The sequence below is a fragment of the Rana temporaria genome, chromosome 7 (assembly GCF_905171775.1).
Source record: "Rana temporaria chromosome 7, aRanTem1.1, whole genome shotgun sequence".
NCBI lineage: Eukaryota > Metazoa > Chordata > Amphibia > Anura > Ranidae > Rana > Rana temporaria.
The window spans coordinates 164,205,863-164,220,822 of record NC_053495.1 but is presented as its reverse complement, the minus strand read 5'-3'; the positions used below and the strand labels follow the sequence as shown (position 1 = coordinate 164,220,822).

Genomic DNA, 14,960 nt, shown 5'->3' with positions numbered 1-14,960 from the left:
AGTTATACTGCAGCAAGGTGGCTGGATAGCGCAAATCCCCATAGGTGTACGTCGGTCCGTGCATGTGATGTAGCGGGCAATGTCCGCCGGCGATTGTGGTATACAGAGGCAGAACGGGATCTGCCAGTGCAAAAAAGGCGGATCCTCGTTCTGATGGAAGATATTATGGAGATCCGCTGTTTCCAGTCACAAGGAACAGCGATCTCTGCGGTGTTCCAGGTAGCCAACCTCCACTACAGTTAGAACACACCCAGGGAACACAGTTAACCCCTAGATCACCCCCTAGTGGTCAGATTTGTCCGCCGCAATGTCGCAGTCCCACTAAAAATCGCAGCTCGCCGCCATTACCAGTAAAAACAATAACAAATAAAAGTCCCTAAATCTATCCCATAGTTTGTAGGCGTGATAACTTTTGCACAAACCAATTAATATACGCTTATTGCGATTTTTACCAAAATTGTGTAGAAGAATTCGGCCTAAACTGATGAATAATTTTTTTGGGATATGTATTATAGCAGAAAGTAAAAAAAATTAAGTTTCTCAAAATTTTCACTTTTTTAGTTTATAGCGCAACAAATAAAAACCACAAAAGTGATCAAATAACACCAAAAGAAAGCTCTATTTGTAGGAAAAAAGGATGTCAATTATGTTTAGTTACAGCATCGCACGACCGCGCAATTGTCAGTTAAAGAGACCCAGTGCCGTATCGCAAAAAATGATCCGGTCAGGAAGTGGGTAAATCCTTCCGGGGCTGAAGTGGTTAAAGAGGCTAATAATGTTTGATGAATTCATGTGTAACAGCAGTTATTTGTGTCAAAAGCATAAGTTACTGTACGCCTGTGCTTACCCTGCAATCTTCCCACAAAAAAGTCTAAATTCCTGGAATTATGTGCTTTTTTTGCATGTAGAATATAAATAAGGAATCAACAGGGATTCAAAGGTTACTGTAAAAAAAGAACTAATTCAACAATAGTTGGGGGCTACTTATCAGCTGGTGCTGAGTCACTCAACACTGTATGCACATTGCATATTTTTTGTACTGTGCATAACACACTGTTCAATACAAAGCAAGACTACAGTCTGATTGAAGCAACCTGTTGAAAATCCGTTTTCTGTTTTTTAGTTTGCCTTGCAGGGTCCTACACCCTGGGTTTATGTACAAGGATGCTGCAAGCTGACATAGACAAAAGCATATCTCTGTATGATCCCTAAACACATACTCCATGTTTTGGTGAAAACACAGCAAGATTACTGTATAGGCTTCGTATCATGTGATGTTTAGATGCTGTTAAAAAAGCTAACTCATTTGTAAGTTTACAAATATGAAAAGATCGACAGATAGATTTTTTTTTTACCTGTCGGCAGCCATTTTTTTTTGCATTTTTGTTAAAGTGACAATAGGGGTTATTTACGAAAGTCAAATCCACTTTGCACTACAAGTGCAAACTACAAGTACAAAGTGCACTTGAAATTGCACTGAAAGTGCACTTGGAAGTGCAGTCGCTGTAGATCCGAGGGGGACATGCAAGGAAGATAAAAAAAACAGCATTTTAGCTTGCACTTGATTGGATAATAAAATAAGCAGATCTTCTCCTCATTTCAGTGGAAAAAGCAAAGTGCGCCAGACTAAGTGCAGTATGATAAGTGTAATTTTTTTAAAACACATATAATTTAGAAGGGAATACTACAATTATAAATAAGAAGACACATATAAATATAACATCTTAAACACAACTTTTTTTTTTTTTGGGGTGTTTACACCTCAATAAGGGAGGTAAATCTGAATTACAGATAAATAAATATAAGAAGGCACAGAGGAAACATAATAAAGTATATAGCACTAGGAATACATATATATTAATACATTCTTTAGTCACAAACGCTTTCCTACGTTCTCCCTACCCCCCCTTTTTTTCTTTTTTGGGGGAGAACCGGAAACCGCCATATAGTAAAGGAAGGTAGTATCGAGCTGCCTTTTAAGTGTCAAGGCATGTTCGATGATATATGTAAAGAAAACATGTAATAAAGAAGAGATTAAACAAAAAAAAAACAACATACACAGTCAAATGGCTACTCGAAGAGCAAAGGCATAAGTGGGCATGTAAACATATAGGGGTCCGGAGTCACTGTGCGGTCCGTAGGATGGATGGATGGGTCCCAGAGTATCAGGCAGCGATGGAGTGTCTGCAGGGGAATCCTAAGGCTGGCAGGCAGTTGCGCCGTGTAATAGCAGCAACCTCCGGAGAACCGGGGCCGGAACCAGAAGTGCGCCTCAACATGGAGCGCATGAAATTACGTGGAAGTAATTGGCCGAATTATTAAACTTTATTTTTTATTTTTTTTTAGTCGGAACTCCGCTTTAAAGTGTATTTTTTTTAAACTAGGTGTTTGATAAACCGCTGTGCAAACATCATGTAACATAATTTTTTTTTTTTTTTTTAGGGACTTTCCTTTAATAAACATATATTTTTGGGGGATTTTAAGTAATTTTCTAGCAAAAATATACAGATCTTTACATGGGTGTGTGAAAAATGTCAAAATTGGCCCAGTCTTGAAGTGGTTAAACTAACTTGAGGGTACAATAAAAAAACTGTGGATGCGCCAGGAAGATAGTATGCTCCTTCCTCCCTTTTTGGCATGAGAGGAGTAGAGAAAGGAAGCGCCACCTAAGTGCAGTATTAAAGAGGTTCTTTTAATGACACATTGTACAAAACACACTTACAAGAAGGTAAGGAAAGAAGGCTCATCTGTAACATCCTGTAGTCCTCGTCCCGGATCCATGGGCTGCTTAGAAGTGAAGATAGCAGAATGTGTGGAGTCTTCAGGCTTGTCCTGTGGCCATCAGGATGAAGCCTGTTCCAGCCTCACGGGTCATGTGACAGGTCACGTGATTACTTCCGAGGAACACTTCCAGGAGGAGGGTCAGACAGGGAGAACAAAGGCTGATTGGGCTACGTGCTCGGAGCCACTGCTCCTTCTATTGGCCTGTCAACACAGCTCTGAATTACTAAGCAGGACATAGATCTCTCCTCATCCCCTCACCCAATTTTCATCTCATCCTACTCATCCACATAACTCATGCAAAGCATCCCATAGAGTATTCTACTGTGCATGCTCCAAATCGTAAGGGAAACCAGCTGTCTCTTCCTGATTTTTGCAGCCAGTCCAATGATGCAAGAACCCAGAGAAGAGACGGCCCCCTCAATCAATCACCATCTGATATCCCACCCCATAATGTTTAGCAGTACGAGGACATGGAGAAGGAGTTGTGGGAGTGGGCTGTCATTTATCCAGAGTGTATACGCCCACATATGTGACTCTGGAGTCGTGGGATGCACAAATAAAAAATGAGGAAATGAACAGTTTAGAAAGTAACTGAAACTAAAGCATGCTTGGCAACATTTGTCAATGGCTGGTCTATCTCAAGCTGCAGAGGGGACACAGACAAAGAGGAATGGACAGTGAACAGCAGGATCAACCAGTTTTTTTTGCCGAATACAGAAAATAAATGCTCTAGTGGCAAAGTGAGAATGCACACATTTGGGTTGATTTACTAAAAAGAAATTGAAACTAAAGGCAAATCCTACAAGAAAAAAGACGGATGGGATTTTTAGGGTGCCAAAAAAAAAACTTTAATTTAGAAATTAAAATATTTAGGCATTATGATCATATTTATCCTATATAGCCATACGGTAGAAGGAAAGGGTGCAGTATATTCTGATTCTCTACATGTTTCGCCATACATGTCTCGCTTCCTCAGGAGACATTTAATCAAGAACTGCATATATGATCACTTAGTACTGGTGAATTTCTAAAAATCCAATAACAAATTTGGGCTCCAAAATCAGAGGGGAAACTGGATAAGGACATTTTGTGAAGCCATTGAGAAAGGCATAATGATGCCTATACAAAGCCCACTGGTGAAATCGGCAGAAAGTAAAGCAGTCCTAATTACTGTGAGAAGATCTTAAAATCCTTATATTGAACCATATCCAAATCTGACAGAGAAGCCAAATCCACATTGGGACAAACTGTCAATGCAAACCAGCAGAATCCTGAGAAATGTCTTATAGCAAGTATTTCACCCTCTTGCTGATGGAGCCACACTTTATAGCTACACCAAATGTCCTTATCCAGTTGTTGCTGAAACATGTAGAGAATTGTAATCTACTGCACCCTTTCCATCTACCGTATGTATATATATAATATATATGATGACAGCGTCTAAATATTTTACTGTGTAAATAAAAGTTAGATTTTTTAAAATATTTTTGTATTGTGATTTTGCACCTGAAAAATCCCATCCGTCTTTTTCTTGTTGTACTTACCAAATTATGGGATGTGGTGCTGATGATTATCAGACACTCAGCAACCTTTATTATGAAGACACTGCAAGTACACTTGGAAGTGCAGTCACTGTAAATCTAAGGGGGACATGCAAGGAAAATAAAATATAGCATTTTTGCTTGCACATGATTGGATGATAGAAATCAGCAGAGCTTCCCCTCATTTTTATCTTCCCCTCAGATCTACAACGACTGCACTTCCAAATGCACTTCCTTTCAAGCAATCCATTGTGTACAATTGTGTTTCTAGCTGTGATTGGTCACAGTGATCACAAGGTACAGAATGGGTCAATCACAGCCCCATCTGTGCCATGTGATCAGCTGTGGCCAATCATAGCTAATCACAAAAATACAAACTGAATGAATCGATTTTATTCAGTAAAATGCTTGCTTGTAGCAATAAAATTCATTGCTATAAGCAAACATAATGTGTAAAAAATAAATAAATACTGATAACTTCACAGAGTAGTAAAATGTTTACTATGTTAACATATTGCTCTGGTCAAATTGCAAAAAAAAAAGGAAAACAATATAATAAAAAAACGAATATTTAAAAAAATAGAAAAAATAGATTATTCTTGTTTTTTGTCACCAGTTAGTGTCCCTGATCACCGCCATACCAGTTATATGATAACACTGTACTGCACTGGTGACAGTATGTAAAAAAAAATAAAAAATATGACAAAACATTACAACTCCAAAAAACTCACCATGCCTCTTACTAAATACCATGTACTTTCCAAAAAGGGGTAATTTGGGGTATAGCTGTACAGTCCTGGCATTTTTAATTAATTTAATTAAATTAAAAATGTGTTTATTTTCAAAAGTTACAGTTTTCTGTTCCATTTATTTAGCAGGGCAGGAAGGGGGTAAAAGTGCCCAGTATTGACGAGGTTAAGTAGGGTTGCTAATCCACTTCCCTGATATTCAGGCCTTCTAGATGGTACATTTGTGAATCTTTTTATGAAATACAATGATCATAGAAAATAATGTGAATCTAAATTTAATTGCAGAAATGTCACTATAAATCCTCAATTTATTACTGAAAATCCATTGTACTTTCTATTTAAAAAGGAGCTGCCAGCCATTTGAAATTTGAAGAATAAACATTCTTCCAAAGAGTAGGCACTGCAAGGTGTCACCCTTTACAGTTTTTTTTTGTGATCCTGGTTTTAGATTGTTGCTTGACCTAAGCTCCTTGTGTCCAGTGTCCTTCTATACAGTGAGAGCTACCTTGTGGGTCCATGAAGGTGCTCTTATTGGACAGGAGGATATTGGGTAGGCCAGAATGGAGTTCATGGGGCAAGAACTGGTTCATGGGGTGCACAGAAGTGGCTTTAGAACAGTGGTTCTCAACATGTCTAGTGCCGTGACCCCTTGATAAAATTTCCCAAGTTGTGGAGACCCCTAACGGTAAAATTATTTTCCTATCGTGGGTTGTCGGCACCCAAGGTAAGACAAATAATTTGCACCCCTAATTTGAGTCCCTTCCACTTGTACAGTAATGAAACTCCTTATAGTACATTTTAGGATGTACCACTCTTTCTCTTTGTTCTCCTTTCTTTCCCTTTTACCTCTCTCTATCCTAATTTCTTGTTTGTTATCCCCATCCCTCTCTAGATGTCTTTCTTGTTCTTTCTCTTATTCTTTCTCTCCCTTTTTCTTTGTTCCTCCTCCTCTTTTTCTCTACCTTCCTTGTATTCTCTATTTTTATTCCTTCTCTTACTCCCTGGTGGGGAGTATGGAATCAGCGGCAGTACTGGCGGGGAGTTGGGATCAGTGGCAGTGCTGGCGGGAGTTGGGATCAGTGGCAGTGCTGGCGGGGAGTTGGGATCAGTGGCAGTGCTGGCGGGGAGTTGGGATCAGTGGCAGTGCTGGCGGGGAGTTGGGATCAGTGGCAGTGCTGGCAGGGAGTTGGGATCAGTGGCAGTGCTGGTGGAGAGTTGGGATCAGTGGCAGTGCTGGTGGGGAGTTGGGATCAGCCAACTTAGTTGCTCTTGATCAAGGCCATCTGCTGATCTGAGAACTGTAGTGGGGACTTTTAAAGGCAACTCTAATCACAGGTAGTGTTACTCATTGTGTCTCCGACTTTGTGATTTCTCGTAGCAGTGACACCTATGCTGAAATCAGCAGATAGGGTCTCCTCCAGCCCCTCCCACTTCACATTCCTCACCAGTCAGCTGACCTCTAGTCCCTGCCTCCCAGCTATGCCGTGAACTGAATGGACAGCTGTGAAGAGGCTGAGTGGGCGGCTGCAGGCTTCAAGAACAGCCCATGTTTTGGGGACCCCTGGCAAATCCTCATTTGACCCCCAAGGGGGTCCCAACCCCCAGGTTGAGAAACACTGCTTTAGAAGCTTACAAATACAGTACAATAGTTGGCACTTTGTAATGTCTGCTCTTTGGCAGGACTTTTAAAATTGCTAATATGTTGGCATTGATTTGTTTGTGTTCTTTATCAACAAGGTCAACAAGAGACTGCATTTGCATCTAAAATGCATGTATTTCACTTGACATGCATGTCAGATGCTTTATTTTTAAGGCAATTAAATAAAAAAATGAGTGTAGAACGTGCTTGCATAAGAAAAACTGTCCTTTTAAAAATCAAACCCAACCTGAACGCAATAATGCTGTATTGGCATCTGTCCTATCAGACAGTATTGATGTTAACAACATTGTGTTCAATGTGCTTCAATTTTGTGCTTCAAACACATTTCAAAGAATAGATATCAATAAACCTGTACACAAGCCCTAAAGGCCCATTCACACCTAGGCATTGGTGTAGCTCACAACTGTGAGATGCACTGACATGCATTGTCCATTTTTTGATGTGTTGACACGCATTTTAGGACCTATCAATTACAATGGCAGCACATGAAAACCCACGATTGTTAAGAACGCACATAATAACACATGAAAACATGCATAGAAAGGTGTAAACCAAGCCTTGAAGACAGGAAGGACCTTTAACCAGCGCAAGAAGGCTGAGCCTGAATTTAAGTTGACCAAAAATGATTTATCTCATGCAGTTTAGAAAAGTTACCAGTCTTTTGAGACATGTCAAGCTAGAAAAAGTCTTATAAAGATAGCTATAAAACACCATAGAAAGACCTACCATATAAGATAATGATGCAAAACGCAGACTATTATTGTATAATTACTACAAGGCCAAGCACGGCTGGTTGCAAGGTAGTGAGTCAAAGGTAGTACTTTCCTTCACAGATTAAAACTTTATCACTCCCTCTTGGGGAAGTAAAAAATAAAGAAATGACAGCAGTGATTGTCACATGACCTTCAAATGACTAGCAGTGTATGCCTTCTATGTGAGTATGCAATTGTATAATCAGTTCCCAATTAACACCTTACAACCAAGATTTTGATTTTTATCTTGGCCTAAGCTCTGCACTTTAAGCATTACAAAGCTGAGAATAGAAAAGCCATTTTACCCCTCCAATAGTGTACTGCCTATATGTGTGTGTGTGTATATATGTATATATATGTGTGTGTATATGTATATATATATATATATATATATATATATATATATATATATATATATATATATATATACCATATTTATCGGCGTATAACACGCACAGGCGTATAACACGAACCCTAACTTTAAGAGGGACGTTTCTGGAAAAAAACTTTCCACAGCCCCCTGCGTATAACACGCAGGCACAGTTTACCCTCTGTTTTCAGGGTAAAAAAGTGAGTGTTATACGCCTATAAATACAATTATATATATATATATATATACACACACATGCTTTAAGAGGGACTAGCTAAAAAAATTCATGCGCTGGTGGCAATATGCGAATTACAGTAATACTACTAGTAATGTGTTGTGCATCTGTGCCCAGACTATGAACTAAGTACATACATTTTCTTAAGTAGGTATTACCAAATTTGCCTTGATTAGCAGGTGTCTGTCAGATCCTGTCTGAAATGTGTGATGCCTGAACTTTGTAGCAAATCCCATTGGATTGTGATGGGGGGGGGGGGGGGGTTCTTAAATTTAAATTTTAGATATTTTTTGGAATAAATTACGTTATTGTTAAAATACGGCATTCGGTGTTGGACACTGCTATAGGATACATTTAACAAAAAAAAATATGTTTTTAAATACCATACAGTGGGTACAGGGTACTTTTAATGTGACCTTGAGGGTGACATGAAAAAAACACCAATTTTGTAAGCTACATTTTTGGAAATGCCTTTAAGCTATATGTGGTGATATGAAACAATACACAGGCATCAGAGACACTGTATATTGGCTTCCGATATTTTAGATGTGTACTTTTACATTTAGCTTGGCTATAATACAGCAGCAAAACCCCAGATTCAGTTCAACTTGATATAAAATACTTTTTAGATAGTTTAGGATGCAACCCCTGAATTGGTAATAGATCTGAATTGATCAGTGGAAGTAGCAGTCACAACAGATCTAACAGCTAAAGGAAAGTTTATAAAAAATAAAGCTACAGCCATCAACATTGTAAAATTTAGCCAGTGGCAAAACAGTTTCACAATATAGTTTGTGGGCTTCTATTTTTGCAGAACCACTGCATTGTCTTAAAAGTTTATTGAATATGTGAAAACGTAGTGCAAAAAACACATCAGACCCACAACCCTAAATTCCCCAAATCCCTCCTTCTCTTCATATCCCTAATTTTTTCCCAAAAATAGAGACTTGGCTGCATAGCATGTGAGCAGCTTGGTTAGGTCGCAGTATAAGAATGAGAAAATGGGCAGGATTAATCTTAAAATAAATATGAGAGTGTCTATATTAATGAGAGTTTTATGGTTCAAAGGGGGGAGGGAGGACCAGAGAGGAAAAATAGGAAGAAAAAGAGGAAGAGAAGGAAAAAGGGGGAAAAAAGGGGGGGAGTAGAAACACGAGGATAGCACTCACATGGGCCACATCTGTAATTATATTAGGGAAGAAACAATATCAAGCAGGTGGACATTGATGGTCAGACTTTCAGGCCGAGGAAGTATGTTTTTTTTTTTTTTTTTTTAAATTAGTTTAATAGCATATAGATTAATTGAACAAGATATACAAAAAATAAAAATAATAATACAAAAAATAATGTTGATTTACAGCAATTGACCACTGTACATTCCTCAGAAGGCGACTTCAATTGGTCAATTGCTGTAAATCAACATTATTTTTTGTATTATTATTTTTATTTTTTGTATATCTTGTTCAATTAATCGATATGCTATTAAACTATATTTAAAAAAAAAAAAAAAAAACATACTTCCTCGGCCTGAAAGTCTGACTATATTAATGAGAGACAATAGCAACAAATTAGACACAACACCGGATTTACCTTGCAGCAAACATTAGAAATTTGGCAAATGGGATCCAGTTATGGAAACATTGGGGGTTATTTACTAAAGGCAAATCCACTTTGCACTACAAGTGCAAACTACAAGTGCAAAGTGTACTTGAAAATGCACTGAAAGTGCACATGGAAGTGCAGTCGCTGGAGATCCGAGGGGGACATGCAAGGAAAATAAAAAACAGCATTTTCGCCTGCACATGATTAGATAATAAAATCAGCAGAGCTTCCCCTCATTTCATATCTACCCCTCAGATTTACAGCGACTGCACTTACAAGTGCACTTTCAGTGCAATTTCAAGTGCCCTTTGCACTTGTAGTTTGCACTTGCAGTTTGTACTTGTAGTGCAAAGTGGATTTGCCTTTGGTAAATAACCCCCATTGTGTGACACCTTTACAGTGTTGGAGCATTTTTACAATCTGCCCCTGCCCCTGGAAAAAAACCTCCCTCCAAGGGATGCATGGAACACCTGTGCATCCCCATGAGAGCAAACATGGCTCTCCACAGACATTTGCATTAAATCAAAGCACAAATTACAATGTACGGTAATCCATAGCATCTAATCAAAATTGATATTTGACATTTCTAATACTATTTAACTGAATTGTAATTGATTCATCTGGGGTACTGCATTTTTGACATTTTCCTTTTTTTTTGCACTGCTTGTCTGAATATGCATATATATCTATCTAATACTGTAGTATTATTATATTATATGATGATTTTTAGTTTAAGTGAATAGTAATTTATTTTTATTTTTTTCCTTGCAGATCTGTATCTTATTGGTGGCATCGGATTCAGTCTCTTCTGTACTGTAGTGCCTCTCTTGTGCCAGGCACATTTCTGGAGGCCTCCCACAGTTGTACCTGCACTTTCCAGCATCCCAACTGCCAGGTGAACATACCCTGCATACAGGGACCAGGTCCCTTGTGTTCCCTCTGTTCAACAGTACTTCATGCTCAGTGTGCCAGCTGCAACCCTGGATACACTCTCTCAGCTCAAGGCCTGTGTGTGCCTTCAGTGCCTGAGTCCTCAGAACCTTACCTTGGGACAGAAGGTAGCCTTCAGGACTTGGAGGTGAAATACTTGCTCCTAAAGCAGGATGGACGTTTGAGAGCCCCAGCATTCTTTATTTCTGGAGATCTACGACTTGGCATGTGGTTTCAGATGGGAGGCAGGAAGCGTATGCTGCTTACCTGCAAGAGCAACAAGCACTGGCCAAGGCAGTTGCATATGCTTCTAGGACTTTCAATGCGCCTCTGTCTTGCTGGGAATGGGACCAGAGATCCACAAGTAACAGTGTATGTTAACCCCTTTGGAGGAAGCCACTCAGAAAGCTGGCTATTGCCTGCCGGGGAACAAGGGTATCCAAGTTGGGAGAAAACTTGGGACGTGGAAGGAGGAGACCGCTGCCAGAACTGGACTTTGATATTAGGTCATCGGTGGCGGTCATTTTTTGAGACTGTACATTTTTACATGAGGAGCAATCCTCTTGAGGAAGAGGGAGAGGAAGATTCAGCCGAATGGACTGACAAACAGACTTTGGATGACAAATTGGGAGACCCTGAGTATGTCCGTATTGATGGTCTTCATGCTTTTGGTTATAGCGTGCCCTTTGATCCAGAGGCAATCAGGGGCTTGGCTCAAAAACTTGAGCAGCCTGGATCCAGAGAAGGAGCATTAATGGAAATGCAAGAGTTGAGGAAACGTGTCAATTTCCTTTCCCCACCTGGTGCCCGTAAGTTGGATCTGTTTAGCTGCTTACTACGACACCGGCTGAAAATGAGCAGCAATGAGGTGGGAAGAATACAAGCCCAGCTTTCTGTATTCAGCAGTCAGCTTCCTAATGGCTCCACGTATGAGACAACGAAGCTCTGCAGTTAAAAGTTCCTACCGGTTCATTCTTTAGCTCCTTTGATACATAACAAAGGCCTAATCAGGCTCGAGAATCATGTACAGTGTCTTCCTTTTGTGAAGTCAGTTCTTACCACTTCAGTAGTCCTTGGCTCTGCACTACCTTTGTACTGGAGCGGCAGAGTCCCAAAATGGTTACATTTGCCAAACAAAAGGATGCAATGGAAAAAAATGTTATATGTTAATATAGTCAATGCTTTCTAAATTTAATTGTGTAACCTGAATGATGTTCAGCCTTCAGTGACATGTTGATGAATGTCATTGTTTATGCAGTCTCTTCTGGAAAGCCAAGAGTGCCCAAGCTGGAGACAAAGCTGTGAATTCCAAAGAGCTATGGGAACTCAAAAAGACATCACAGCTTAAGCCATATTAAGAGGAACCTCCCAATGACAACATGTTTCCTTGTCTTTTAATATGGAAAGACAGTCGAAGAATTGGTCGTATAATGTGGCAAGATGAGCCAAGGGGGGGAAAAAAACCTAACTAGAGAAAAATAAACATGTAGAAACAGGATTATTTTAAAGTGTCACATTTAAATGTACATGGGCGTTCAAAATTCTATAGAACTGGGTATTTATCTGTTTCACTGTTAGTTTACCTAACAGTATACCTATCCAACTATCTCCTAAAGCCTTATAATTGTCACCAGTGACACATGCGAGGGTGCGTGTCACCTGGTACAAAGGGGGTTAATGGAGCTTGTAAAAGGTCGTAATTTTTAATTTGCAAAAACTGGCAAAAAAAGCACAAGACAAAAAAATTATAATAATACAAGACTTTCCAGTGACCAGTGTGTGTTGATGTTTTGAATAAGTACACATTCTGCAGTTGTCTGTGGACACAGGGTTTAGTGCGTGTTTACAAATACCCAGGTCTTTTGTGTGTATGGGCTTAAGACAACACGAGAAGGCAGCCTTCTAGTCCCCGATGCAATTTAGTAATATTTAATCTGTATGGAAACCTGGTAATGAATGCAGAGCTGTACCAGGAAAGCAAGCTCATTGAGCGACTGTCTCGAGAATAAAGCCTATGTTAAAATAAGTGTCTGTAAGCCTAGCAGAGATAATATGGCTTCTTCAAGGTCAGACGAGCTGGTATTGGCATATAGTAAATACTTTCTATTAATGGACACAGGTTGAACTAATTATGCACTGTTGAGCATGACAAAAGATTATTGGTTATTTTCTAAGCCATTCGGCACGAAAACTCCCATTTCTTTGAATGTGCCATAAGGTGATTTATAACCTACCTGTGGCCATGTGTTTTCAGATATTTGTATCTCAAAGAGGGCTCAATAAAGACTAGAAAGCTTTGTAGACCTTTCTGTATTACAGCATCAATTTACCTACTCTCTTCTCCATCCTTGGTCTTTATTTAAATACAAGGCCCTGAGTTGTAATTCATTTTGTTCCTGTATACTTTTGCTTCTTATCATCCCAGATACTTTCCAAAATGTTTGCCAATTTCGAACAAGCAACTCCACTCAAAATGGGTTTTTATTCTGGATGGAGGGGGGAGGGCTTGAACCTCTGCTGGTCCAGGCGCCCAGGAAATACTCATACCCCAGAAAGACCATTATAGGTGCAGTTTCTAGGCCATGCCCAGGCATGTGGATTTGGCAGTAAAGATCCATTTGGGGTAGAATTGCTTTTTTAAAGAGGCATCACTTGAATTACAAAATTTCTTGAGTCAGCTTCTTCCCCTTTTCTATAATGAAAACTGTGGGTATGCCTAACACACAAAAGGAAGCTGGAAGGGTGTACCGCTCACAAGGTGACACATGAGATCCTCTGCTGCTGTATAAAGCTGGGTGCCCGCCTTGTCCACAACCAAGTCCACAGCAGTAAGAAAAGAGAGATGGTGGCACTTCCAGCATTGCATTGCAATGATTAGGCACAGAATTGTGAAATGTGTTTGCTGATCCCTTGGGAGTTGTATGTGTATGGCATGTCTTTGCTTTTAATAGATTCATAATAAAGAACTGATTTTATATGCTGGAAGTGCCGCCATTTCTATTTTTTTATGCCTAACACACAAACACATTATAATTTTCCATGTTTAATCTTCAAATGGCTTATCTCTATCCTTGCCACTGAAATAGAGCTTTGTGAACCTTTGGTATGTCTGCATGAAATCAATGCTATCCCAGGTTTACTGCAGAAGAGGTTTGCAGGGATTGCTTCATATTTGGGATAAGCGTGTAATGTTGGGTTGAGTTTGAAAGTGTTAATTTCGTTTTGCTGTTGACCTAGAAAATTGAGAGTCTACACTAGTTTGGGGATATCATTACTAATGATATCCTGGCTTCTGAACAAGAATCTCAAACAAATGAGAACAGATCAGAATTTAGTTCATACATAGAGATACAAATAATTTGCTGTTAATTGGAAACAACTAAACCAGCAATGTATTGGACTTGTGTACTATAACGTGGATGTAAACCCAACAACTTAAATCACATACAAGTTTTAACATGTTATTTTAATTTTAAAAGTAATTTGCTTTTTTTTTTTAAATCAGCAGTTTGAATTAAAATAATACCTGGTGATCATGCCATGAAGGTCTTTGTTTAGGCACTTCCAAATATAGGATGACAACACTCTGTCCTGGTCCCCTATTTATGCTCCTGCATCGTCACCCTGTTTCTTTGGAAACTACATGGAATCGCAAACAGCTATTTCACCACACATTATACAGACATTATCCACTGTTGTCATAAAAAAGAAACCCATCCTGAGTAATACCATGCCAGTAAAGATCCATTTGGGGAAGAATTGTTTTTTTTTAAAGAGGCACCAATTGAATTACAAAATGTCTTGAATCTGCTTCTTCCCATTTTCTATAATGAAAACTATGGGCATGCCTAACACACAAAAGGAAGCTGGAAGGGTGCACCACTCATAAGGTGACCCGTGAGATTCTCTGCTTCTGTATAAAGCCAGGGGCCCACCTGGTCCACAACCAAGTCTACAGCAGTAAGAAAAGAGAGATGGTGGCACTTCCAGTGGATAAAATCAATTAATTATTATGAATCTATTAAAAAGCAAGGACAAGCCAATCACATACGACTCTCAAGAGATCAATAAACGCGTTTCACACTCCTGTGCTTAATCATTGCAATGATTAAGCACAGGAGTGTGAAACACGTTTGCTGATCTCTTGGGAGTCGTATGCATATGGCATGTCTTTGCTTTTAATGGATTTATAATAGAGGAAATGATTTTATATGCTGGAAGTGCCGACCATCTCTTTTCTTTATGCCTAACACACATACAAACACACACAAACACATTATAATTTTCCATGTTTAATCTTCAAATGGCTTATCTCTATCCTTGCCAATGAAATAGAG

The 14,960-nt window shown here is 39.2% G+C and overlaps 1 protein-coding gene across 1 annotated transcript in view; it reads left to right on the top strand.

Annotated features, from left to right (window-relative positions):
• Window positions 1-13,605, top strand: part of BRINP2 (BMP/retinoic acid inducible neural specific 2) — a 419,477-nt gene extending 405,872 nt beyond the window's left edge. The window contains exon 8 of the mRNA XM_040360364.1: window positions 10,465-13,605. Coding sequence (XP_040216298.1) covers window positions 10,465-11,578 — 1,114 coding nt within the window. The 3' untranslated portion in view covers window positions 11,579-13,605. The remainder of the gene's footprint in view (window positions 1-10,464) is intronic.
• Window positions 13,606-14,960: the final 1,355 nt, after the last annotated feature.